Genomic DNA, 25,178 nt, shown 5'->3' with positions numbered 1-25,178 from the left:
CAGTTACCAGTTGCACCTGGGGGGAAGATGCCTGTAAACTGATTTATCTCAGTGGGTACATTGCTTATCTAGGACATTAGTCACAGTAGGGAAAAAGGTGAGAGTCACTATATTAAAGAGTAGTTACGTATTTCCTGTACTTTCTGATCCCCAATTTTCTTAGTTTCTTTCTTTCTTTCTTTCTTTTTTATCCCCTGTGGATAGTTCTGAAAGTGTGAAGCAGAGGAATGACGTGTTTTACCTGCAACCTGAGCGCTCCTGTGTTCCGAACAGCCCCATGTGGTACTCCACATTCCCAATAGACCCTGGGACCCTGGACACCATGTTAACACGTATTCTCATGGTGAGGGAGGTACACGAAGAACTTGCCAAAGCCAAATCAGAAGACTCTGATGTTGAGTTATCAGATTAAAGTGGACGTGGTGTTCCTATTTTCATACACGTGGGTATGCACCAAACTGTGAATGCATCCAGCTTTGGAAAACGATATACAAGTACAAGTCCTCTTGACTTGATTACAAGATAATGGAAAACAGATGACTCGTGAACCACAGTGTGGATGTACAAATGAGAATTGAAGGAAAGAATATGAACCAAGAAATGTTGTTCTTTGGCAGTGATATAGTTCTTAGACATCTTCAGAATGACTAACCAATTTCTCTGAGTGGTGCATAATCTTATTTTGTTTGGGAATAACAAATTGTGGAATATTTTTAAGGAAAACTGTTGTATAAAACTCTACCATAGTAACCTTAGACCTTAGAGAGGTAGCTTTGGAGTAAGACCTTGGCTGCAGTAGGCTACTTAGGCAAGCCCTATGTGCACGTCAGGGGAGAAGTCAGTGCAGAGCTAAGAGTGACATCAGATGAGGACCGTGGGACCCAGACTTGAAGACCCAATAAAAATACTCAACTTTTTTTTTAAAAGGTAGAGAGTGAGGTGGTCTTGATTTTGATTTTCACTGCCAAGCCAATTCTGTGAAGGATAGAAGCCTCTGGTGCTTTTGCCATAGGCCCCTCACATCAGGGAAAAAGGCCTTCACTGCTGTTCACACAGTAATATGTCCCTTTCACTTTCTGGGTCTAGCCTTCTTAGCTGTGGGTCTGGCTGTGGGTAAATTGAGGTAAAGGGGCTGATACTCCACAAACTGATTATGCACACAGAAAATCTGTGGAGCCCATTAGACCCCAAGTGTCTTGAAATGTTTGTAGAAAACCCACTAAAATGCCCACTTCTCTGGGTGTCAGCCTTTATTGCTGCTGTCTCATAGCATGAGCTGTGGTACACAGAAATGGGGGTTCTCCTTTTGTTTTCATTTTATCCCCAAATGGCAGCTTTTCTCCCATTGTTTTATCTTCCTATTTCCCAAATCTTCTTATTTGTCTTTTGCACCAGTTTCTGGAGGCCCTTGTCATTTCAAAAAGAAAAGTCTCTCTCACTCGGGCAAACCTGTGGATGATTCCACAAAGACACAGTATTACTTAGTTAACAGAATTACGGTAGAAAAGGTCCTAGTACGTTCCTATAAAGCATTTGGAAGATGACCTTGTTGTCCTAAGAAACTTGAAAATAGGGATTCTGGGGTCAGGATCCAAAGACATGGACTGTCTTGCATATCCACAGCAGGGCTTCTAGCATTATTCCAAACTCTAGCTGTTTTACTAGTTCTATGAGGACTGCAAGTCATAGGTGTGTTTGGCATATCAGTCCATCTCCCTCATCTCCATTCGCAGTTTCTTCCCCCCCAAATTTTGACTCAAAGCTTTTCTGATGTTGGCCAGTCACAGAATTTCTTTAGCTGAGGTTAATTTGACCCTGTAATAGAAATGAGAAGAGTCCAAAAACCCTCTTAGAAATTTTAACCTTGGAAAACTTTTCAATCAGTCCCATTTTTTTAGATGGGGGTAGCAGGTGTTTTTGGTTTTTTAAAATAAATGGAAGTCATTTAAGTAAAATAAAAATTTAAAAGTAGGCCTTTTGGCGTTGTGTACTTGATGGTTCTGTCCCTCTGCCTGTAACAAATTTCATTTTGGTTACCAGGAACTGTGTGAAAGAAGTAAATCTGCCCCAATTCTGTATGATTAATTCCATCTGTGTTTGTCATTTCTGACGGGAAAACTTCTTACTTCCAGATCTTGTTTGATATGGAGGAAAAACAACTGGATTGTTTGATAAGTCTGCCAATAAACTATCCAGAAACATCAGGTGTAATAGCCCCCACTATACAAATTTTATGGTTTGTATAAACACTAACATTTCCCCTTCTGTAGTTGTATCAAGAACAAATATTGTTGGCATAGTAGATACATTGTTATAAAACACCAGAGAGAAAAAGAAATCTGTATCTTTTAACTGAGAACAGCCAATACCCAGGTAAATGACTGTATCAGGACTTCAATTGCATGTTAGTCCGCAGAGTTGTCCAGATCCTAAATTCGTAAAAGAAAATTTTGATTAATTATTGGTCATTCTTCATAAGCGTAGCTGTTGATATGTGTGTCAGACTATTTGCTTTTTAAAATTTTATTAAAATTATGTAAAATTGCATTTTTATTTCCAGGGGAGAAAACATCAAACAAACGAGAGAAACATCTAAATTATCCTTTCCGTTCTTTTTTGTTTTTTAACCACTTTGGGTTTTCCCCTTGCAGAAACCACAGAAATATTCCCTTAGAATAAAATAGTATATTTGTATTTGATGGGTGAGTTATTCCTTTTCTTTGTCTTGAACGGATTTTAAATATTTTTTTCTGTTTAGCCTTATTGGTATGAGCCAACAGATGGTATATTATAAAGAAAGAGCAGTTTTCAGGAAATAAATTATTTGGTGTTTACTTAAGTCCAGTAAACAGACTGTTTCATTGCAAAGTCTTTTCACTTGTTGTCTTTTTCCATCAAAAGACTTGTGCCTGTTTTTAGTTAACTATATGCAAAGCCCTGATAGCCAGTAATCCCAGATTTCACATATATATTTCATTTCAGGCAAACTTTTTTGAGATTTACAAAGCTTGCTTGCATCACTTTACCTTGAGTGATTGAACTTGAGAGACTGGAATAAAGAATATGTACTCATTCTTATATATATATATATTAATATATATATATTTATATATATGTATATATATATTTATATATATGTATATATATATTTATATATATGTATATATATTTATCTTGGAAATGTCAGACTAACTTGCATTTTCCTTAGATTCTTGCTCCGCCTTGGTATTGTACAAACACCTTCAAATTCCATACGGACTGTTTCTATCTGCTGCCTTTTGGCATCCCTAATTTTATAAAACAGGAGTTTTCAAAAAAGTCTACAGTAAAATGAATTTCTGTATATTAATCCCAGTTTTCTACTAGAAATTAGAATTTAATTTTACATGCAGATCAAAAGGTTCCCTATGGTACAGAGTTGAAATTTTAGGGAAGAATTAAGCACTGATTCCCCCAGTTCTTCCTATGTGTTACCACTGTTGAAAAAAATAATCACTGAGAGGCATTGTTAACAGAGTAGGAAGAGCTGAGGCTTTGGAGCCTAGTCTTTTCACTTACTGGTTATATAGCTTTAAGTAAATTACTTTTGTGTGCCTCGGTTTACTTATAAAGTGGGAAAAATAATAACTCTTTTATAAGTTTGGCTCATGGTAGGCTTTCAGATGTTATGGATTTCTTATTATAACATGCAGATTACTAGGCATGTATAACAAGATTTAAAATTGATGTTAATCCCCTTCCTGCAGCCTGAATTTTCACTATTTCGGTGCTTCAGATTCTGCAAAACAGAATTCCCTGTATGATTTGAGTCAAATACTTGTTATAACTAAATACTATGTACAGTCATAAGTTCTTCACTCATGTGCCTATATGCATACGAATAGTAATCAACATCACAAAAATCCATTGATATACTTACTACATTGCAAAGAAGATATATGTGGTATATACCTTTTTTCAATTAGAGAAACTCCTAATGAAATTTCGTTTACTTGATAATGGTTATATAGCATCACTTGGGAGCAAGACAGCTGTACAGTATATGTCTCCCCACTTCTTCCTTCAGTAGCAGAAACCCTGTTCCCTCACATTTTAGCTAGGCAGTAGTTTCATTGGTAAGAGACAGTATTTTCCAGGCTACCTCGCAACTGGAACATGGGACTGAGTTTTGACCAGTGGGATAGAAACAGTAGTTTACAACTAGCAGGCCACATCCTTAAAAGGAAAGGGCTTGCCTTCGTCTTGTAATTGCCTCTTTTCCATGGGCCAGAATGTGTGTGTGCTCATGGCAAACTTGTTTCATCTATGTGGGGAAGGGCAGAATATCAAAAGCACATTAAACTTCATAAGGCAGAGCCACGTATCTCCTGAACTGCCTGCTAGCTCAGTCCTTCACATAAGAAAGAAACCTTTTCGGTCACCTGGGTGGCTCAGTCGGTTAAGCCTTAGATTCTTGGTTTCGGCTCAGGTCATGATCTCACTGTTGGTGAGGTTGAGCCCTGTGTCAGGCTGTGCGCTGACGGCACAGAGCCTGCTTGGGATTTTCTCTCTCCCTCTCTCTGCCCCTCCCCCACTTACATGCACACTTTCTCAAAATAAATAAACATTTAAAAAGAAATAAGATACCTTCCATCTTATTCAGTCATTGTTATTTGGTCTCTAGTAAAGTAACCAAACTGATATCCTAACTAAGACTATGCCCAGTGTCCTGTTACTGCTTAACATAGAACTAGAAATTCTGATTTAGACTATAAGGAAAGAAAAAGAGAATATCAGTATTGGGAAGAGAAATAAAACTCATTTTTATTTTATCTTATTTATAAGGTTATCTCTACATCCAAAATGAGGCTTGAACTCATGACCCTGAGATCGAGAGTTGGATGCTTCATCAACTGAGCCAGCTAGGGCATCCCTGAAACTCATTATTTTTAAGTCGTATTTTCAGAGGTTCAGGTGCATGTGTGTATTACAAAAAACACTAGAGCAGCAGCCAGTTAGATAATATGATTAAAAGGAAAAGATACTATTCACAGTAGCAGTGAAAGCTGTAAAGTATTTAGTAATTAAGTAATATACAAATATCCTGTGTTTGTTTTAGTAGGTGGTGTTGGCAAACTGGCTTTTTACATGGAGAAAAACAGGATACCTAACTCGGATCATGTCCAAAGATGGTCTCTCAATGGATTAAAGGTCTTAAATGTGAAAGGTAATATTATAAAATTAATAGAAATATGGAGAATAATGTGATCTGGGGGACAGAAAGAGCTTCTTATATAAACTCCAAAGCAGAAACTATATGGAGAAAACTTAGATATTAATTCTATATCAAAATTAAAGATGTTTGTCAATAAAAGATGACAAATAACAGGCTTAGGGAAGATACAGGTTTTCCCTCTATCTGAAAGTAAGTGTTCCTATGAAACCTTTAGTAAACCAAAATGGTGTAGAATGGAGAAGCAATTACCATTAATTTGTAATGGAAAATTTGTTAATACTCCCAGACCCCAAAATAACCTCTCTTAGGTTGTCCTGACATTTCAGGGTACATCTTGCTAACAGATACAGAAAATAAATCAAGATAAAGCACCGATGCTCACAGACACATCCAAAGCTATGGAGACTTAGATGGTTGATGCTGAGCCACTGAGTGTGCTCCTGGGAAAGGAGCTTGGCAGGCCACTCTCATTCCTTGGGATGCTCACTGGCCTCTATAAGGGCTAGCTGTAAAATAAACTCAACACTGTTTTCGCATTGTGCCTTTTTTTGTAAGAGTGCAAATCCTCTTCTGATATCTTTCGGTTAGCAAAAACACGTGCTAATGTAAGTCTTTTGTAAAAATAAAGTGGCCTAACAAACCTTCAAAAAGCAGGAATCCGTATACACAAAACTACCCAATGACATATATTTAGAGTATACCCCAGAGTGCTGAATTGTAAAGAAATCTGAACAAAGAATAACAAATATTTCATAGAAGAAAAACCTAAAGGGTAACAAGTATATGAAGAAATGTTCAGACTCATTAGTAATCATGGAGTTTCTCTTCAGACCTATCAATTCATGTCCTTGAGACTGGACAAATTGGAAAAATGGATAATGCCAAGGGTACTGTTGTTGGGATTTAAAAACCCTTACATATTGCAAGAATAAATGAACTGTACAGTTGACCCTTGAATGATGCAGGGATTAGGGCAATTATCTCTGCACAGTTGGAAATCCAAGTTGGAAATCCAAGTATAAGTTTTAACTCTCCAGAAACTTCACTACTAGTAGCCTACTGTTGATATAAAAAGCCTTACTGTTAATATAAAAAGTTGATTAAACACATATTTTGCATGTTTTATGTATTATATGCTGTGTTACAATAAAGTAAGGTAGAAAAAAGAAAATGTTATTAAGAGGATCATGAGGAAGAGAAAATACATTTACAGCCCTGTACTACCAAAAAATCCATGTATATGTGGACCTGTGTAGTTCAAACCCATGTTTTTTTGAGGGTCAACTGTATATCCATTCTGGAAAGCAATCTTAAAGATCAAGTTAAGAAGGTTTTGATAGCTTTTACTAAAAAATCTCCCCTCCATCCATTAAATAAAAGATTGTTATCAAATGCATTTTTTGTGTTTATATAATCATATAATTTGTATCCTTAGTGAAATACGTTGGATTTTTCTGATATCAAACCATCCTTGCATTCCTTAATGAAATCTTAATTGTTCATGTATTTTATATATATACTATTGGATTAGATATATAACCCTTACCAAGGACATTCCTTTTTATTCCTAGTTTGCCATGAATTTTTCTTTCAATTATAAAGAAGTGTTGAACTTGTCAAATGCTTTTTTTGACATTTATTGTGATAGTCATTTTTTTTGCCTTTATTAATGTTATGAAACACATTGATTTTCTCATGACCAGTGGTTTTGCATTCCTTGGATAAACCCTTAATTAGTTTAAAAATATGTACATACCTTTGGGTTTGGGAAACTAGTATTTTATTTTTGTATTTGTACTCATGGTGAAATACTTTTTTTTTTTTCTTGAATTGTCAACTGACTTTGGAATCACCGTTAGACTAGACTCAAAAAGAGTGAGCAAGTTTTATTCCTTTTCCATTGTGTGGAATGTATAGAAAATTTCTGTTATTGAAAGTATACTCAAACTGTAAAAATTACTATTCTTACTAATTTTTTTTATCCCTCAAAGGGGAGGTCTTTGCCATTTTAATTCACTTAATCACTGTTCTATTCAAATTTTTGATGTCAATTTGGATTTTTTTTTTTTTTTTTTTTTTTTAATTTATTTTTGGGACAGAGAGAGACAGAGCATGAACGGGGGAGGGGCAGAGAGAGGAAGACACAGAATCGGAAACAGGCTCCAGGCTCTGAGCCATCAGCCCAGAGCCTGACGCGGGGCTCGAACTCACGGACCGCGAGATCGTGACCTGGCTGAAGTCGGACGCTTAACCGACTGCGCCACCCAGGCGCCCCTCAATTTGGATTTTTATATCTTATGTTTTCTCTGCAATTTTCTAGTTCTCTGTAATTTTCATAAGTTTCATCTATATGTTCAGCTTTATTAACATGGTTTGTAATTTTTCCCTTCTTCCATTCTGTATTTGCTATCTAAGGGTCTTTTCAAAGAACCTTTTTTTTTTTTTTTTTTTTTTTTTGTCAGACTTGTCTTTTCTACTTATTTCTGGTTTTATTACTATTCTTTTTGTTTTTTAGTTCATTCTTTAAATTGTTGAATGATTTCTTCATTATTAATCATTCTTATTGCTAAAAATGATTTCATGAAAATGATTTCAAATCAATTTTTCCTTCTTAGTTCTTTAGTGGTGTTCCCACCTTCGGACATGATTTTATCATTAGTCTGTTTGTAGGTGTTTTCTCATTTCTGTTTTTAACCCAAGTGTTATCCACCCTCCCTTTCCTTGCCTGAAATTTTGTCAGTTTTCAGGCTGTTTTTGAAAAGGTACTCTAATATCCATTTTTCTTGATTAATTTCTCTTTCTTATCAGTATATAATACCTAACGCTTCTTTTTTGCGTTGAATTCTGTCACTGTAAATATTGGTCCCCTAACTTTCCTTTAGTTAATGTTTGCTTGGTAGTATTTTCCCATCATTTTTGCCCCATGTTGTTAGATATTTTATAAAGAATTTGTAGTCGTCTTTTTTACTCTCTTGTTCATATCAGTATAGACTCATGGATTCCTATTTTATTCATTAGGTTATAATCAGATGCTCTCTTTATTTGTTTTAAAATAGATTTAACCAGTGGAAGCCTCTTCTGGCTGGCTCCTATGTCCTTCTGATATGTCCCCATCATTTTTTCAGCATTTACTTAGTCAAAACAAGATGTTCCAAGATGATTGTGTACTTCCCTGCCATAATCTTGGAATCAGTAGTGGAACCTAATGCCTTAGCACTTGGTGCTCATTGCTACTAAGGAAAATTTTCTTTTCCTATGAATCAGTCAATCCATAAACAAATACATATAACTATGTACAACTATCCATCTACCTGTTTAGCCTGTGAGTTCTTACCAATTCTTCCAATTTCAATTCAAAACATTGGGGTTCTTTCTAGCCTTTTCCCTTTAAGTATTCATAAATCCTTTTACAGAACAGTGAAAAATCTGGTTCCCATTATTCTCAGTATATGTACTTAATTTCCGAATCACTTATTTGTACAATGTAATCAGTCTCCTTACCATTCCAGCCAGTCACCACCTCATTTGCTCTGCAGTAGGGCTGCTTCATGGTGGCACCCCTCACCATTGTACCTGGGCTCCAGGCACACCAATTACTCCATACGTTTACTTTCTCAAATGCTAATGTGTCTGCAGGGGGAGCAGGTGAAGATGGCAAAGAGGGGTGGGAGTCTGTCTTCAGTTAAGTTTAAGATGGTTATACTCATTTTAACTACTGCTTTTAGAGCTTACTTCTGATGTTGCTTTTCCTTTCATCATGATAAGTGTACTCTTGAATCCTCATCCCATATTTCACTCATCCCCCACCAACCTCACCTCTGATAACCATCAGTTTGTTCTCTATAGTCGAGAGTCTGTTTCTTGATTTGTCTCTTTATTTCCTTTGCTTGTTTCTTAAATTCCACATATCAGATCATATGATATTTGTCTTTCTTTGACTTACTTTGCTTAGCATTATACTCTCTGCATCTATCCATGTTGTTGCCAATGGCAAGATTTTATTCCTTTTTATGGCTGAATAATACTCTATTCTTCTATTAGTGGACACTTGGGCTGCTTCTGTAGTTTGGCTATTGTAAATACTGTAATAAGCATAGGAGTATGTGCATCCCTTGGAATTAGTGCTTTTGTATTTTTTAGATAAATACCCAGTAGTGCTATCACGGGATTGTAGGGTAGTTGTATTTTTAATTTGAGGAACCTCCATACTGTTTTCCACACTGGCTGCCCAGTTTGCATTCCTACCAACAGTGCAGTGCACGAGGGTTCCTTTTTCTCTACATCCAACACTTGTTGTTTCTTGTGTTTTTGATTTTAACCATTCTAACAGGTGTGAGGTGATACCTTATTATAGTTTTGATTTGCATTTCTCTGATGTTGAATGGTATTGAGCATCTTTTCAGGTGTCTGTTGGCCACTTGTATGTCTTTTTTGAAGAAATGTCTGTTCGTGTCTTCTGCCCAGGTTTTAATTGGATTATTTGTGTTTGGGGTGTTGTTGTGTCAATTGTTTATAGATTTTGGATACTAACCCTTTATTGCATACATCATTTGCAAATGTCTTTTCCCACTTAGTAGGTTACCTTTTAGTTTTGTTTACTTCTCTGTGCACAAACTTTTTATGTAATCCTAATAATTTTTGTTTTTATTTCCCTTGCCTCAGGAGACATATATCTAGAAAAATGTTGCTACAGACAGTGTCAGAGAAATTACTACCTGTTCTCTGTTCAAGGATTTTTATGGTTTCAGATCTCACATTTAGGTCTTTGATCCATTTTTGGGTATTTTTGTGTATGATAAAAGTGGTCCAGTTTCATTCTTTTGCATGTTTCTGTCTAGTTTTCCTAACACCATTTGTTGAAGAGACTGTCTTTCTCATTGAATATTCATTCTTCATTTGTCGAGGATGAATTCACTATATAATTGTGGATTCATTTCTGGGGTTTCTACTCAATTGATATGTGTAGATATGTGTTTCTACTCAATTGATATGATTGATATTGATTGATATTGATATTGATTGATATTGATATGTGTTTCTACTCAATTGATATTATTTTTAATCAGTACAATACTGTTTTAATTAGTACCACTTTGTAATATAACTTGAAATCTGGAATTGTGATACCGACAGTTTTGTCTTTCTTTTTCTTTTCAACATTGCTTTGGCTATTTGAGATATCATGGTTCCATACAAATTTTAGTACTGTTTCTTCTAGTTCTGTGAAAAATGCTGTTGGTATTTTTTATATGGATCACATTAAATCTGTAGATAGCTTTGAGTAGTGTAGAAATTTTAACAATATTTGTTCTTCCATTCCATGAACATGGAATTTCTTTCCATTTCTTTGTGTCGTCTTAAATTTCTTTCATCAGTATTTTATAGTTTTCAGAGTACAGGCCTTTCCCCTCTTTGGTTAAGTTTATTCTAAGATACTATATCGTTTCTGGTGCAGTTGAAAATGGGATGGTTTTGGGGCACCTGGGTGGCTCAGTCGGTTGAGCGACCGACTTCAGCTCAGGTCACGATCTCACGGCCCGTGAGTTCGAGCCCCGCGTCAGGCTCTGGGCTGATGGCTCAGAGCCTGGAGCCTGCTTCTGATTCTGTGTCTCCCTCTCTCTCTGCCCCTCCCCCGTTCATGCTCTGTCTCTCTCTGTCCCAAAAATAAATAAATGTTAAAAAAAAAAAATTTTTTTTTTAAAAATAAAAAAATAAAAAAAAGAAAATGGGATGGTTTTGGGGCACCTGGGTGGCTCAGTCAGTTAAGCCTCTGACTTCGACTCAGGGTCATGATCATCATGGCTTGTGAGTTCGAGCCCCCACATCAGACCCTGTGCTGACAGCTCGGAGCCTGGAACCTACTTCGGATTCTGTCTCTGTCTCTCTGCCCCTCCTCTGCTCACACACTGTCTTTCTCTCAAATATAAATAAACATTAAAAAAGATTTTTTTTAAATGGGATAGCTTTCTTAATTTCTCCTTTTGCTGCTTCATGATTAGTTTTTTGTTGGAGTCTTTAGGTTTTTCTATATATAGTATCTTGTCATCTGCAAATATAGTTTTACTTCTTCCTTACCAATTTAGATGCCTTTTATTTTTTTATGTTGTTGAATTGCTATGGCTGGGACATCCATTACTGTTTAATAAAAGTGGATATCTTTCTCTTGTTCCTGACCTTAGGAGAAAACCTCTCAGTATGTCACCATTGAGTATAATGTTGGCTGTGTGTTTTTCATACAAAGGCTTTTATTATGTTGAAGTATGTTCCCTCTAGACATATTTTGCAGAGGTTGTTTTAATCATGAATGGATGTTATACTTTGTTGAATGCTTTTTCTGCAGGTGTTGAAATCAGAGTTTTTACCCTCTCTCTTACTGATAAAGTTATGTTGATTGATTTGCAAATATTGAAACACCCTTGATTCTGGGAATAAATCCCACCGGATTGTGGTGTGTTTTGTTTTTCATGTGTTATTGGATTCAGTTTGCTAATATTTTGTTGAGTTTTGCATTTATATTCATGAGATAGTTTGGCCTATAGTTCTCTTTTTTGTGGTGTCTTCATCTGGTTTTGGTATCGGTGATACTGGCCTCAGGGAATGAATTTGTCTGTTTTCTTTCCTCTTCTATTTTTTTGGAATAATTTGAGAAGAATAGGTATTAACTCTTCTTTATGTGTTTGCTAGAATTTGCCTCTGAAGCCATATGGTCCTGGACTTTTGTTTCGGGGAGTGTTTTGATTACTGATTCAATTTTGCTGCTGGTAATTGATCTATTCAAAATTTCTGTTTCTTCCTGCTCTTCAGTTTTGGCTGGTTATATGTTTCTAGGAATTTATCCATTTATTCTAAGTTGATTTTCTGTTTGGATGATGTGTCCATCAATGTAGGTTTGGTGGTAAAGTCCCCTACTATTATTACTATCAATTATTTCCTTTATGTTTGTTATTAACTCTTTCATGTATGTGGGTTCTCCCATGTTGGGTACATAAATATTTACAATTATTATATCCTGTTGGATTGTCTCCTTTATTGTTATATAGTGTCCTTGTTTGTCTCTTGTTACAGTCTTTGTTTGTTTATTTTGAGAGAGAGCACACGGGAGGAGCAGAGAAAGAGGGAGCGAGAATCCCAGGCAGGCTCCACACTGTCAGCAGAGTCCAGTATGGAAATCAAACTCACAAACCATGAGGTCATGACCTGAGCTGAAATCAAGAGTCTAACCTACTGAACCACCCAGGTGCTCCACAGTCTTTGTTTTAAAGTCTGTTTTGTCCAATATAAATACTGCTACTTCAGCTTTCTTTTGACATCCATTTGTATGATAAATATTTCTCCCGTCTTCTCACTTTCAATCTGTAGATGTCTTTCAGTTGGAAATGAGTGTCTTGTTGGGATACAGGAGTACTGATGCATAGGGGCACCTGTACCCCAATGTTTATAGCGGCACTCTCAACAATAGCCAAATTATGGAAAGAGCCTAAATGTCCATCAACTGATGAATGGATAAAGAAATTGTGGTTTATATACACAATGGAATACTACGTGGCAATGAGAAAAAATGAAATATGGCCTTTTGTAGCAACATGGATGGAACTGGAGAGTGTGATGCTAAGTGAAATAAGCCATACAGAGAAAGACAGATACCATATGGTTTCACTCTTATGTGGATCCTGAGAAACATAACAGAAACCCATGGGGGAGGGGAAGGAAAAAAAAAAAGAGGTTAGAGTGGGAGAGAGCCAAAGCATAAGAGACTGTTAAAAACTGAGAACAAACTGAGGGTTGATGGGGGGTGGGAGGGAGGGCAGGGTGGGTGATGGGTATTGAGGAGGGCACCTTTTGGGATGAGCACTGGGTGTTGTATGGAAACCAATTTGACAGTAAATTTCATATATTAAAAAAAAAAAAACAAAACAAACAAAAAAAAAACGTATTAATTTTTCACATATTATGTACTTAAATTTCCATGTTTGTAACCATTTTCATGAAAAACCATTTTATTTTAATAATGTGCATCTATTTAACAACAAAATAAATAAGCATAAAATGGAAAAAAAAAAAAAAAAGGAAATGAGTGTCTTGTAGGCAGCATATAGATGGGTCTCGTTTCTTGATCCACTCTGTTACCCTGTGTCTTTAAAAAAATTTTTTTAATGTTCATTTATTTTTAAGGGAGAGACAGAAACAACAAGCAGGGAAGGGGCAGAGACAGATGGAGACACACAGAATTCAAAGCAGGCTCCAAGCTCTGAGCTGTCAGCACAGAACCTGATGCAGGGCTTGAACTCATGAGCCATGAGATCATGACCTGAGCCGAAGTCGGTTGCTCAACTAACGGAGCCACCCAGGCACCCCTACCCTGTGTCTTTTGATTGAAGCATTTAGTCCATTTATAATCAGTAATTATTGATATGTATTTATTGCCATTTTGTCACTTGTTTTGTGGTTGTTTCTAGAGATTTTTTCTGAACCTTCTCTTTCTGTCTTGGTTTGTTGGCTTTCTCTAATGATACATTTGGATTTCTTTCTCTTGATTCTTTGCATATCTATTACTGATTTTTTTGTGGTTACCATTAGGTTTGTATAAAACATCTGCGTAAAACAATCTGTATTAAGTTGATGGTCACTTAGGTTTGAACCTAGTCTTTATTCCTCTCCTCCCCGTTTTTTATGTATATGTTGCTATATTTTACATCTTTTTATGAATCCCTTGAGTGATTTTTACAGAAATACTTGTTTTTACTGTTTTTCTGATTTGTTTTACTTTTCATACTGTCCCTCGGGGTATTTCCTTTGCACTCAGAGTCCCCTTTAGTTTTTGTTTGTCTGAGAAACTCTTTCTCTCTCCTTCTATTTTGAATGATAACCTTGCTGGATAGAGTATTATTGGCTGCAGATTTTTCCCTTTCAGAACTTTGAATATGTTATAACACTCCCTTCTGGCCTGCAAAGTTTTTTCTGAAAGATCTGCTGAGTGTCTTCTGTGGTTTCCCTTGTATGTAACTGCCTTCTTTTGCTGCTTTGAAAATTTCTTTAGAACTTTTTTTTTTCTATTTTTAATTACTATGTTTCTTGGTGTGGACCTCCTTAGGTTGAATTTGGGGTGGGGGGGGGGGGGAATCTCTGTGCCTCCTGGATCTGGATGTTTCCTTCCTCAGATTAGGGATGTTTTCAGCTATTACTTTTTCAAATAAGATTTCTGCCCCCTTTTCTCTGTCTTCTTCTGAGATCCCTATGATGTGAATGTTACTACACTTGATGGTATCACTGAATTCCCTTAGACTGTTTTCAATTTGCATAATTTTATTTCCTTTGTTCAGCTTGGTTACTTTCCATTACTCTGTTTTCCAGGTTGTTAATTCATTCCTCTGCTTCATCTATCCTGCTATTTATTCCATCAAGTGTATTTTAAGTTTCATTTATTGTGTTCTTGATCTCTGCATGGTTCTTTTTTTTTTTTTCTTTTTTTTTTTTTTTAACGTTTATTTTTTGAGAGACAGAGCATGAGCAGGGGAGGGGCAGAGAGGGAGGGAGACACAGATTCCGAAGCAGGCTCCAGGCTCTGAGCTGTCAGCACAGAGCCCAACGCGGGGCTCGAACCCACAGACCGTGAGATCATGACCTGAACTAAAGTCAGATGGTTAACCGACTGAGCCACCCAGGTGCCCCCTGCATGGTTCTTTTTTATCTCTGTGTTAAGGGTTTCATTGATGTCATTCACTCTTGTTAAATGAGTATCTTTATGATCATTACTTTAAATTCTCCATCAGGCATATTACTTACATCCATTTTGCTTAGGTCTCTTGCTGTGGTTTGGTCCTATTCTATCATTTGGGGCATATTTTTCTGTCTCCACATTTTGTCTAACTTTCTGTGTCTGTTTCTGTTAGGAAAGTCAGCTACTTCTCTTCCTTTTAACAAGAATAGCCTTATGAAGAAGAGGTCCTTCAGTGCCCTGCAGTGCCATGTCCCCTGTTCCCCAGGGCCTGGCACTTCAAGGAGTGTCTTCTATGTGTGTTGTATCTTCTCTGTGGTTTTGTCTTAGCCTCTTCTTTCTTCAGTCCAGCTGTCTGCAGAGGCTTTCTTTGCCTATTGTGGGCAGTGTTTGGTCCCCAGTAGAGATGGAACACATTTTAACAATGTGTGTAGTGGTCTGCTTGGGAAGTGAGACCTGACCCCCCCCCCCCCCCCCCCCCCCCGCCTCAACTGCCACCTCCAGAACTGAGGTCCCGCAAAACATGAGTCAAGAGATGTGTTGACCTTTTGGGGTGCGGCCCACAACTCCACGACTTAAGGCGGGTGAGTGGGAAGGATGAGTCCACAGAAGTGAGGAGGGGTGGAGGGTGTTGGTGCAGGCGATTTAGGTAACAAGTGTCAGAGCCAGAACCCTGCTGTTTGGGTTTTTTATACTTGGGGGTGGAGTAGGGAAATGGTACCTGTCAGCTCCTTTGTTCCTAGAGCCATCTTCCTGGTTGTCCCTGTCTTTCCAGCTCATGCTCTAGGATGAGCAAATTATTCATCTCTCAGCTGCCCCTGGTGCTTTTCAAACTGCCGATTCCTTGCTGTATCTGCACTGGCTGTGTGGTTTCTTGGGGACGGGAGTTAGGGGGGTGAATTCTGCTTCCTAATGCCCTCCAGGTTCTCCTAGAGCTGAGCCTGCAGAATTTAAAAATTCCAGGCTTTAAATCCAGCTGGTTTGTGAGTTGTTACTCACAAAATTCTGCCACTCTTTCTTTCAAAGGCAGGTATTACGTGGTATACATCTTCCCTGTTCATGGGCTCCCAGGTGTGAAAGTCTGTTTTTTGCCCTTCATACCACCGGCTCCGTTCCCACTGTGGACCACATCTTGACCCTTCCTACCTTCTTCAGGTGTGGTCTCTTCTCTACCTTTAGTGGAATTTGTTCTGCCAATCTGCAGATCGTTTTCTGGGTTATTTATGTTGATGTATTATGTATCTGTGAGACAAGGTAAGCTTAGAGTCCTCCTACTCTGTCATCTTCCCAGCCAAGCTAGTTCTGCTATTATTTCAGTTTCTACTTACTGTATTTTTTCCCTCTTGCTTTCCATTGAATAGCAATGGAAATTTTTCTTCTACCTGCTTAAAAGTAATAATACATGCCACGGGCACCTGGCTGGCTTTGTTGAGGGAGCATGCGACTCTTGATGTCGGGTTGTGAGTTCAAGCCCCACGTGTTGGGTGTAGAGGTTACTAAAAAATAAAAAGTGGTAATACATTCCAGTTTTTTTTTTTTTTCAATTTTACTCAATAGTAATCATTTGTTTACCCCAGTTGGTTTAACTGCCATCTAAGTCTTCCTGATAAGACATTATACTCTTATGTTCTTGGTCTTCCTAACCATACCATGTTGGTATTCTTTGGAATTTTGGTTTTGTATTGTTGATACACTTCATTTTGTTTTCCATTGGCCCTAGCTGTTTCAGATTACAAACTTTGCCAGAATATTTTATTTGTTCGCCACTACTTCCTGTATCTCTTCTCATGTCTAAATTTATTTTTTGTATTTGACCACTTCCAAGAATATTTTTTAAATGGATCTTTTGTGAAAATAATTTTGAAGGTTTACATTCCTGAGAATTTTTGTAAAGTAAACTCTACCCCCAACGTGGGGCTCAGCCTCAACAACCCCAAGATCAAGAGTCACATGCTCCACCAACTGAGCTAGCCATGTGCTCCGAGAATATTTTTTTTTTCTTTAAATGTTTATTTTTGAGAGAGAGCGAGCACGTGAGCAGGGGAGGGGTAGAGAAGGAGGGAGACACAGAATCCGAAGCAGGCTCCAGGCTCTGAACTGTCCACAGAGCCTGATGTGGGACTCGAACTCACAAACCGTGAGACCATGACCTGAGCTGAAGCCGGACGCTTAACCAACTGAGCCACCCAGGTGTCCCAGCCGAGGATATCTTTTATTACATTCTCAAATGAGTTTTTCTTGATATAAATTTTGAGCTCAAAGTTCTTTTTCTTCAGCATTTTGGAAATGTGATTCTTTGTCTCTCACATAAGGATACTGTTAAGAAACCTGATGTCAGTCTGATTTTTCTCCCTTTGTAATCGATCTACTATTTCTCTTCTGGGAGCTTTCAGAATTTTTGCTTTTCTTAGATGGTCTTTAAAACCATCTCTCGCTGTCTTGCTACAGTGTTTCTGGTTTCAGTACGTTTCCGCTACTTATCCATGAGTTCTTTGATCTTTAATTCTGGTCTTACTACATCAAATATTTCCTTTTCTACTTCTTCCCTTTCCTTCTAGGACTCCCAGTTACTCACATGTCGGCACTTCTGTTCTGCCCCTGGACTGCTGTGTGTCTTTTTCCTTTCCTGCTTTCTGGTGGTAAAGATCCTCAGGATGCTGATTTGTTTTGACCTGTATCTGTCACTCTATCCCATTCATTATTATTTTTCATCCTGGGTATTTCCCTGTACTTCCTGTTCCTGTTTCACACTGCTAATGTTTCCCTGTACATTGATTTTGCTTTATTTTTAGTTCTTGACTAATGTGTGTATTTAGTTTGCTGTCTTTGGGGCTGAGGGTTGTACACCCCAGGCAGCATCTGGTTATTTTGGCCAAGGAGCTCATGTTTCTTCAGAGCACCAGCTCCTGTCTAGTAACATTTATTGATGAAAGGCTAAGGCCAGGCTCTATGCTGTCCATCCCAGTGAGATTAAGAAGGGGAAGGTAATAACCTCCAGACACCTCAAAGGCTCTGTTAACTGCTTTACCAGTAGTTGCCTCAGATCCTTAGGAAGCAGCAGCAACTTCCTAGTTGTCATCTACCAGTCTTGGGGCGTTGGAGAGGGAAGGGTTTTTTAATCTCAAGAGCAGCCCAACCAAGCCCTTTTCATCTCAGCAGAGCTTACGGCCCTGCCCTGACAGTGTCCCGCTGACACCAGTGAATTGACTGATTATTCCATGTGCAGCAAAGGGTAGACTTCTCACTTATGGCCTACCTCCCAGTTTATGATGACCTTCAGTCTCCTAGGCATACTTACAGGATTTGGGGGTGGTTTGTTGCTGGGTTTGGTGGTGGCTCCTCAGATTTATGCCATCTCCTAAGGTGTATTATTTTGGGGGGAGGGGAGCCAGTAGCCTATGCCACTTTATCATCTTAATAAGGACCAAAGCCCCTACTATATCTTTACTGTTTTCTTTTTCAGTGTTTCAATGTTGTATTTTACGTGTCTCTCTCACACAGTTTTACAAACATATCCAATCTGTTAACTTCAGTTTGGAAGTGGTGGTGGTGGTGACGGCAGTGGTGGTTTTAATGTCTAATCTGACAACTTTTGCCCATTAAGTGGTCACATTTTTAAAAAACTGCTTTCTCCCCCTTCATTCCTGTATGGTTTCACTGATTGAAGTATTTTTTTCATCCCTTGTCTGGTGCAGATGTTACATATGCCAGTTACCAATTGTTAATGGTGTCCTCAATATTTATAACATGAATACTTGACTTAAATCCAGGACCTTAGCTTACTTTAATTTCAGTCATCATTTGACACCCCCCCCCACCCCCACCTTATTTTGTTGTTCATATTTTAACCCCTTCTCTTTATTCTCCTAATACCTCTGGGAACTCAGTAGGCCATGTTTCCCTGGAGTGTCAGCTCAGTTCAGCAGTGACAAGATCTGCCATCTTTTCCCTTGTTCAGCTGACATTTTCCTTTGAGCAGCCACATCCCCCACATCTCTAGGATGGATCACCCTTTTAGACTGTGCTCACCACAGGCACGCTCGGAAGTGCGTATCAGCCACTGTGCTAAGGAGTAGAGACAAGACGATGAGTAAGGGGACACTGGTGCTTTGGTAATGCTGAATATTTCCTGTACTCAACTGGAAATATGCCTAACAGGACAGCAGCATTGGTTTCTGGGTTTTGTCCTTTTTTCAGTGGGAAGAGTAGGGGATGAAAAATTCATCATCTCGGAGATAAAAGCATATCCTTCAGTGAGCTGTGGCTGAGGTAAGATGTAGAAATGAGCCCCACACCCCAAAACAGGACAAGTCCAGAAGGCCAGTAAGTGATCAAATCCTGGTCACCTGCCCACCTTCTCCTCCTGTGTAGCCTGACCTGCAGCCCTGAGGAAACCTGTATCCTTGGCCTGAAGCGATTCAAGCTTTTGCTTCTGTGATTACCTCCAACCTTCAGGATGGGACAGCTGCCGCTCCTCTTGAACGTTGCACTAGATACACACTTCCAGACCAGTGGTGCTCACAGTGTGCCCCCGGACCTGCAGCGTAGTGTCTCCTGGGAACTTAGTAGAAAGGTACATCCTCCTGTGCCAGACCTCCATCAGAAAGTCCACAGTCGGTCCCCCACAGACTTCTGCGAGGCCCGAGTTCTAATTCTGTCATTTATTGTATGTGGACCGAGTTATTTCTTGCTATGCCTCAGTTTCTGTATCTGTGAAAACGGAGCCAATTCTGCTCATGCCCAGGGGGTTTTTGTGCGCAGGGCCTTGGGTAGAGTATGAGCTCCATTGTCCTCTCCCCTCCCCTTCCTGGGAGAGAGACTGTACACCAGCCCTCCTCCTACCCTACGTGCTGTGCAAGCTGCTCCATGAATACTGCACTGTGTTCTGGGGCATGAGGCCCCCTATTGCTTTGAAAATCCAAAAGGGAAGCACAGGGGCCCAGAAATCTAAAGTCCACACCCTGGGCGTTAGGACACTCTGAATCCCCTGCTTGGTTCAGAGGGCGGGGTGAAGGTGGAGGAATGAATCATTTTTGTGTTAACAGAAGGTTGGAGAAGAGGACAGAAAACCCCCTCCCTGAAAGCCAGGGGGGAGCAGCTGGCCAGCAGAGGCTGGGAGCTTGCACCCCTCCACCAGTGGCCAGGCAGCGGCTGAGGCAGAATCTCAGCACCATCAGCCACACACACTGATGCCAAGGCCCACAACTTCCTTACTGGAGGCTATCGCGTCCCAGGGATGCATAGGTGGCTGGACCCATGGTACAGGTCAGCAGTGTAGCACAAAGCAGCACACCCAGCAGGCACACATACAATTAAATAGCATGTTTAATCATCTCACAACAGACAGTAGTGCAGTAGTGTAAACTAAGTTTCTTTTCAAAAAGTCACTCCCCCAAAGCTCCCATTCCCCAACACCCAGGATGACCATGGCTGAGGAACCAGTGACAGGGCCAGAGGGATTCAGAAAGTCTCTGCTCCAAGGAGCTAAAAGTCTGTCCAGGTAGCCTCACAAGTAGCCGAGAGCCCTATGAGGAGTTGATGTGCGCACATTCTGAGACACACACACACACACACACACACACACACACATGCAAGGGACACACAAGACAGACACAGAGGAGACCGCCATGGGGCAGTCGCACACATGCGCTCATGCCATCACATTCCAGTCAGCGTGTGACTGACTGTCGCCTGCGGGCAGGGCATGGGGGCCTGAGCCCTGAAGCAGCAGGTCAGGAGGAAGGAAAGGGTCTGTGGCCAGCCCAGCTGTCTGACAGATGGCCCAGCAGCCAGAGGGGCGCCTCCATTCCTGAAACAGCCAGTCCTCCCCTAATCTCAGGCTGGACACGGGCATCAGTGGTGAGGACAGGGGGTTCCACTTTCTCTGGACCTAGCGAAAAGATAACGGCTCTGTCCCAAAGAAGAGAACAAAGAATGTGCCCACAGGCAGGCTCTCGGAGCAGGAGGCTGGTGGTGCTTGTTCTACAGCCAGGACTTGCTGTGCGGGTGCCCTGGGAGCAGCAACACTGCCAACAGGGAACTGGAGAGGCAGCTGGGAGCTGGCTGGACAGCCCTTGGAGCAGAGGAGGGGTTTGTGAAAAAGGAGGCCCTGAGGTGAGGACATTTGGCGGGGGCGGGGGGGGCCTACCAGAAGGGTTTTAAAGAGGAAACCTCTTCGTTCACAGCTTCATTCAGGGTTCCCGGAGAGAGTCTCTGGATTCAGGTGCCAGCAGCTCTGGTTGAGGGTATTAGGGTGGAATGACCAGCAGACGCTGGGAGAACAGCTGCCCACGGACATGGGAGGTATGAGAACCAGCCTGGCAATGCTCTGGACTCGCACTGCCCACCCCTACCCTGAGGAAACAGACCAAGTAGCTACAAGATCTCCTCTCGTGGGCTCCTGGCCTTAAGTGGGGTCTGCCCGTTGGGCACGGAGCCATTCTGACCATGCAGGAGTTTGCCCTTCTCTCGATCTGGCCACGTGAAGATGGCATCATCACTGTCCAGCTCCGACTCAGAGCGCATCAGGCTGCTGCTCAGCATTGGGCCTTTCTGTTTGATGCCTGCGAGAGAGAGAGGAGAATCCAGGCTCAGGAGCACAAAACCTTCCTCGGCCTGAGCCACACCCTGTACCCTTCTCCCAGCCTGAAGAGGAACAGAGGGACTGGGGAAATAACAGAACTGGGTTGCAATGTGGATTCCTTGTCTCCAGTATCTATTAGCTTTGGTTAACAGTGCCACCTAATGACCCATTCTCCTCTTGTTGAAATGTGCAATGTTTTATCACCTCCCTTTATGAACAGGATGGAGCTCCCACAGGAGGCAGGAAAGCACGACAAATGAGAACTCAGCTCTAGAGGACAAACTTTTCACCATACCCCGGCTCAGCATGGATGGTAAAGGGCTTGCCCGAGTTCCCAACATCGAGTGAGTACGCAACCTCGCTCCCCACAGATGCTTGCTCTGGTTCCACCACGTGGGTGCTAGAAGCAGAGAGCCTGACTGGAGTACCAGGGACTCCCAGAGACAGTCCCAGGCCATCAGCGCATCAGAACACACAAACAAGGACCCATAAGAAGCACCTAAGTTCAGAAAGGATGCCTGAGATTCTGCAAGCCATTGCAGTCACCTTCACTACCTATCCCTGTGGCTGCAGAAACCACACCGAAAAAGCAAAAAGCCACAGGATGAGGCGTGGGAAGTGCCAACAGAAAACCCCACGTGGTAGTGTTCTGGGCCCCACACCACCCACCCTGGAGCTGACCTACCTCCTTTTTGAAAAAGGTGACCAGACAGGTGAGGTATGTTTGAAACCCCATATCCAATAGTCACTCTCCCTTCCCCCTGGTCCCACCCAGATCCCCCAAAACACTGAAGTAATGTCCTGAGATGCTTCTCAGCCATTCTGTCCCTTCTTGGCCAGGAAAGCTGATACCAGTGTCCCAGGCTTCTCCAGTGTGGCGGGAACAGTGGGCCAACATAAGAACGAAGCCCAGGGGAGGCTCAACCCCTTCCCCTCTGTGCCTGTGAAGCCTTCCCTCCCATGCCCACATGAAGCTTCCCTTCTTCCCCAAAGCCCTCCTTCCTCCACAGCTACAGAGGACAAGAGCGGGAGGGGGAGACATGCACCCGGCACCACACCAGACAGCACTCACCCAGGGCCTTCCCACACTCACTCCTGCTCTGCCTGGAGAACTGAGCGATCTCACCCACTAAACAGTACAAGATGGGCCTGGACAGGAGCTTCTGCAGCCACACTCCTCAGAACAGCCACAACTGGAAAGAATTCAACTGCCTGCCTGTCAACAGTACACCTGCCAGATGTATTAATACAGTGGAAATTACACAGCAGGAAATGGGACAAACTACTGCTCTGCCTGACAGCACATCGGGAAGTCATAAGTGTAATGGTGAATGGAAAGGGCCAAATACAGTGATTCCCTTTATATAAACTAAAACATCAGAAGTACGTTGGCAGGAGGAAGGCGATGACGGGAAAGAAAGGGAGCTGATTATATGGGCACGTTCACTTGCAGGAAACCCATCCAGCTGTCCGTTGGGCTGAACCACAAAAAACTACCATTTTTATGGGTTCAAAAAAGTCACACACTATTAATTTCGTATGGTTCAATCTAATATGCTTCAAAAGAAAGCTTTGGAAAATCAATAGAATAGCAAAAACAAACCCAAAACCACAGTCGCTGAACGGAAAGCAGGTCTCCTGAGGCTTGCCTTGGGAGCTCACCCAGGCGGGTGCACCGGCTCCCCAGGCAGCCCTCATCAGAGCTCAGCCTGGTTCCCAGCAAACAGGGTCTCTGTCAGCGCGCTTCCACGTGCATTACCTTTCTTCGCAAGGGGCCTGTTAAATCCACGCTTCAACCTGTCAGCTTACGTGCCTTACGTTGACAGGCTTGAATCCCCTTCTCCCCCACCTGCTAGCGGCTCTGCTCTGCGGTGCACCCACTAATCTGCTGAGTCCACAACTGATCTGCTGGCCAGAGCCAGAAGACCAAGAGCAAGGGGGCTCTCACCTGTCCCTCAGCTACACACTGCCCACAGAGAAGGGCCTCCTGACTCTCCTCTTTCTCCTCCTGGTGACCCAAATGCAACTGGGCTCTCCCTTGCTGCCCCCCCTTCACTGGATGTCTGCCTCCTGCCCATTTTGCCTCTTCAACGCAGCACTTCCTGGTGCTATCACCCAGCCCTGTGTCCCCCACCCTCTCCTTTCTTGAGCCCCATTCCCTCTCTCCTCAGGAGCCTTACCTCTGTCTTCTGCCTCACCCTGCTTCACTTCTAAAGGACTTTTTTCAATATTTAGGGCTTCCATTTCCTCACTGCATACTTACTGCTGGAACAACCTACATTTTCACTTCTGCTACCATTCACCATTCTACTCTAGCTCTTTAGGTGACCAGAAACTTCCCCAGTGTCATCTTCATGGACAATTCTTATCCCTGTCTGCAACAGCTAATACTGCTGACCACTCCCTAACAGTGCACCTCTTCCCTCACTGACGGCCCTTCATGGGCTCCTCAGCTCTGGACTCTTTGGTCCCTCAACATTTTCCCCAGAAGGGATGTGACCCACTTTTGTTTTGGCACTCACCAGCATCTAGAAGATTCTTACACTGACACTTGTAGTCCAACTGTTCTAATGGGTTCAACTGAATTCATCTTTTCTTACCCCAGCCGGCACTGCACTGATGTCTTAATTGTGTCTACAGAATCATTCTCTGTCCCTCAGGTCAGAAGTCAGCCCTGACCTTTCCCATCCTCCATCCTGTTGACCCCATGTTGGTTGAGTCATTGTCACCTCCCTCTCGGACCACTGCAAAAGTCTCCTTGCTGGCCTCCACATGGGATATCTCCCCTTCAGTCAATTACAGGTGTCATTAGAGACTAATTTTCCTAAGCCAGCACTTTCAAGATGACACTTCCTGTCACCATCAGAATTAATGCTTAACTCTGGCTGATTTTCAAAACCTTCTGCACTTTTGTCCTCACCAATCTTCCAGCCTCATTTCCTCAACACCATTCGCAAGCGTCCTGAAGCAAACACTTCTCTTCTCCGGCATTTCCTCTCCAGTACCACCCAACCCACACCTGCTCAGAGCAGAAGCTCCAGGACCAGCCTGCACGTCTCCTTTTCTCCCACACCCCTCGGCTAACATGCCACAAATTGCATCAAGTCTTCCCTGCAAAGGTACCTGGAATCTACGTGTCTCTCCCTAGCTTACCATCTCTCCACCATTAGGACATTCCACCGAATCCTCTTTTACCTGCTCTTGCCCCTCTGATTCCTACATAGCAGCCAGGGTTGTCTCTTTTTAAAATGTAAACCAAATCAGACCATTCACCTCCTTAAAAAGCTGCCTGTGGCTGCCCACTACTCTCAGAAGGAGCCCACAGCTAGGTCCCTGCTCACCTGTGCAGCCTCGTGCCACTGGCCCCGTGCTCACCATGTCCAGTATGTCACCTTCCTCTATTTCCTCAAATGCCCTCTGCTGCTTCCAGCAGCTGGCCCTTTACCGACTTTGCTCCTTTGCCTGGAATGCGCTTTCACAGAGTCCTAATGTGGCTAACTCGTACTCATCCCTTGGGTCTCAGTTCAAGTGTTCTTCTTTACAAAGACCTTTCATTATCACATGCTGTATATCTGGGAGTTTGCATATTTCATGTCTGTCTCATAGAAGCTCCAGAGCAGCAGAGTCTGTCTGGCTCACCGTATGTAACTGGTATCTGGCAGAGG

The 25,178-nt window shown here is 41.5% G+C and overlaps 2 protein-coding genes across 16 annotated transcripts in view; one reads left to right on the top strand and one right to left on the bottom strand.

Annotated features, from left to right (window-relative positions):
• Window positions 1-2,699, top strand: part of ZMYM4 (zinc finger MYM-type containing 4) — a 146,422-nt gene extending 143,723 nt beyond the window's left edge. For all 9 annotated transcript variants that reach the window (XM_053897647.1, XM_053897656.1, XM_053897664.1 and 6 more), the window contains one exon: window positions 205-2,699. In XM_053897647.1, the coding sequence (XP_053753622.1) occupies window positions 205-412 (208 nt within the window). In that variant the 3' untranslated portion in view covers window positions 413-2,699. The remainder of the gene's footprint in view (window positions 1-204) is intronic.
• Window positions 2,700-19,605: 16,906 nt separating this feature from the next.
• Window positions 19,606-25,178, bottom strand: part of KIAA0319L (KIAA0319 like) — a 95,700-nt gene continuing 90,127 nt past the window's right edge. For 4 of the 7 annotated variants that reach the window (XM_019430160.2, XM_019430158.2, XM_019430159.2 and 1 more), the window contains 2 exons: window positions 21,809-21,913; window positions 20,238-21,493 (listed from right to left, as the gene is read on the bottom strand). In XM_019430160.2, the coding sequence (XP_019285705.1) occupies window positions 21,306-21,493; window positions 21,809-21,913 (293 nt within the window). In that variant the 3' untranslated portion in view covers window positions 20,238-21,305. Of the gene's footprint in view, window positions 19,641-20,237; window positions 21,494-21,808; window positions 21,914-21,933; window positions 22,745-25,178 lie in introns of those variants that run through there. The other 3 variants (XM_019430165.2, XM_019430162.2, XM_019430164.2) reach the window with 3 other exon arrangements.

The sequence above is a fragment of the Panthera pardus genome, unplaced genomic scaffold (assembly GCF_024362965.1).
Source record: "Panthera pardus isolate Hobbes unplaced genomic scaffold, ASM2436296v1 HiC_scaffold_11, whole genome shotgun sequence".
In the NCBI taxonomy this organism is placed as follows: domain Eukaryota; kingdom Metazoa; phylum Chordata; class Mammalia; order Carnivora; family Felidae; genus Panthera; species Panthera pardus.
Note: the sequence above shows the minus strand (reverse complement) of the source record. Positions and strands in the feature narration are given on the sequence as shown.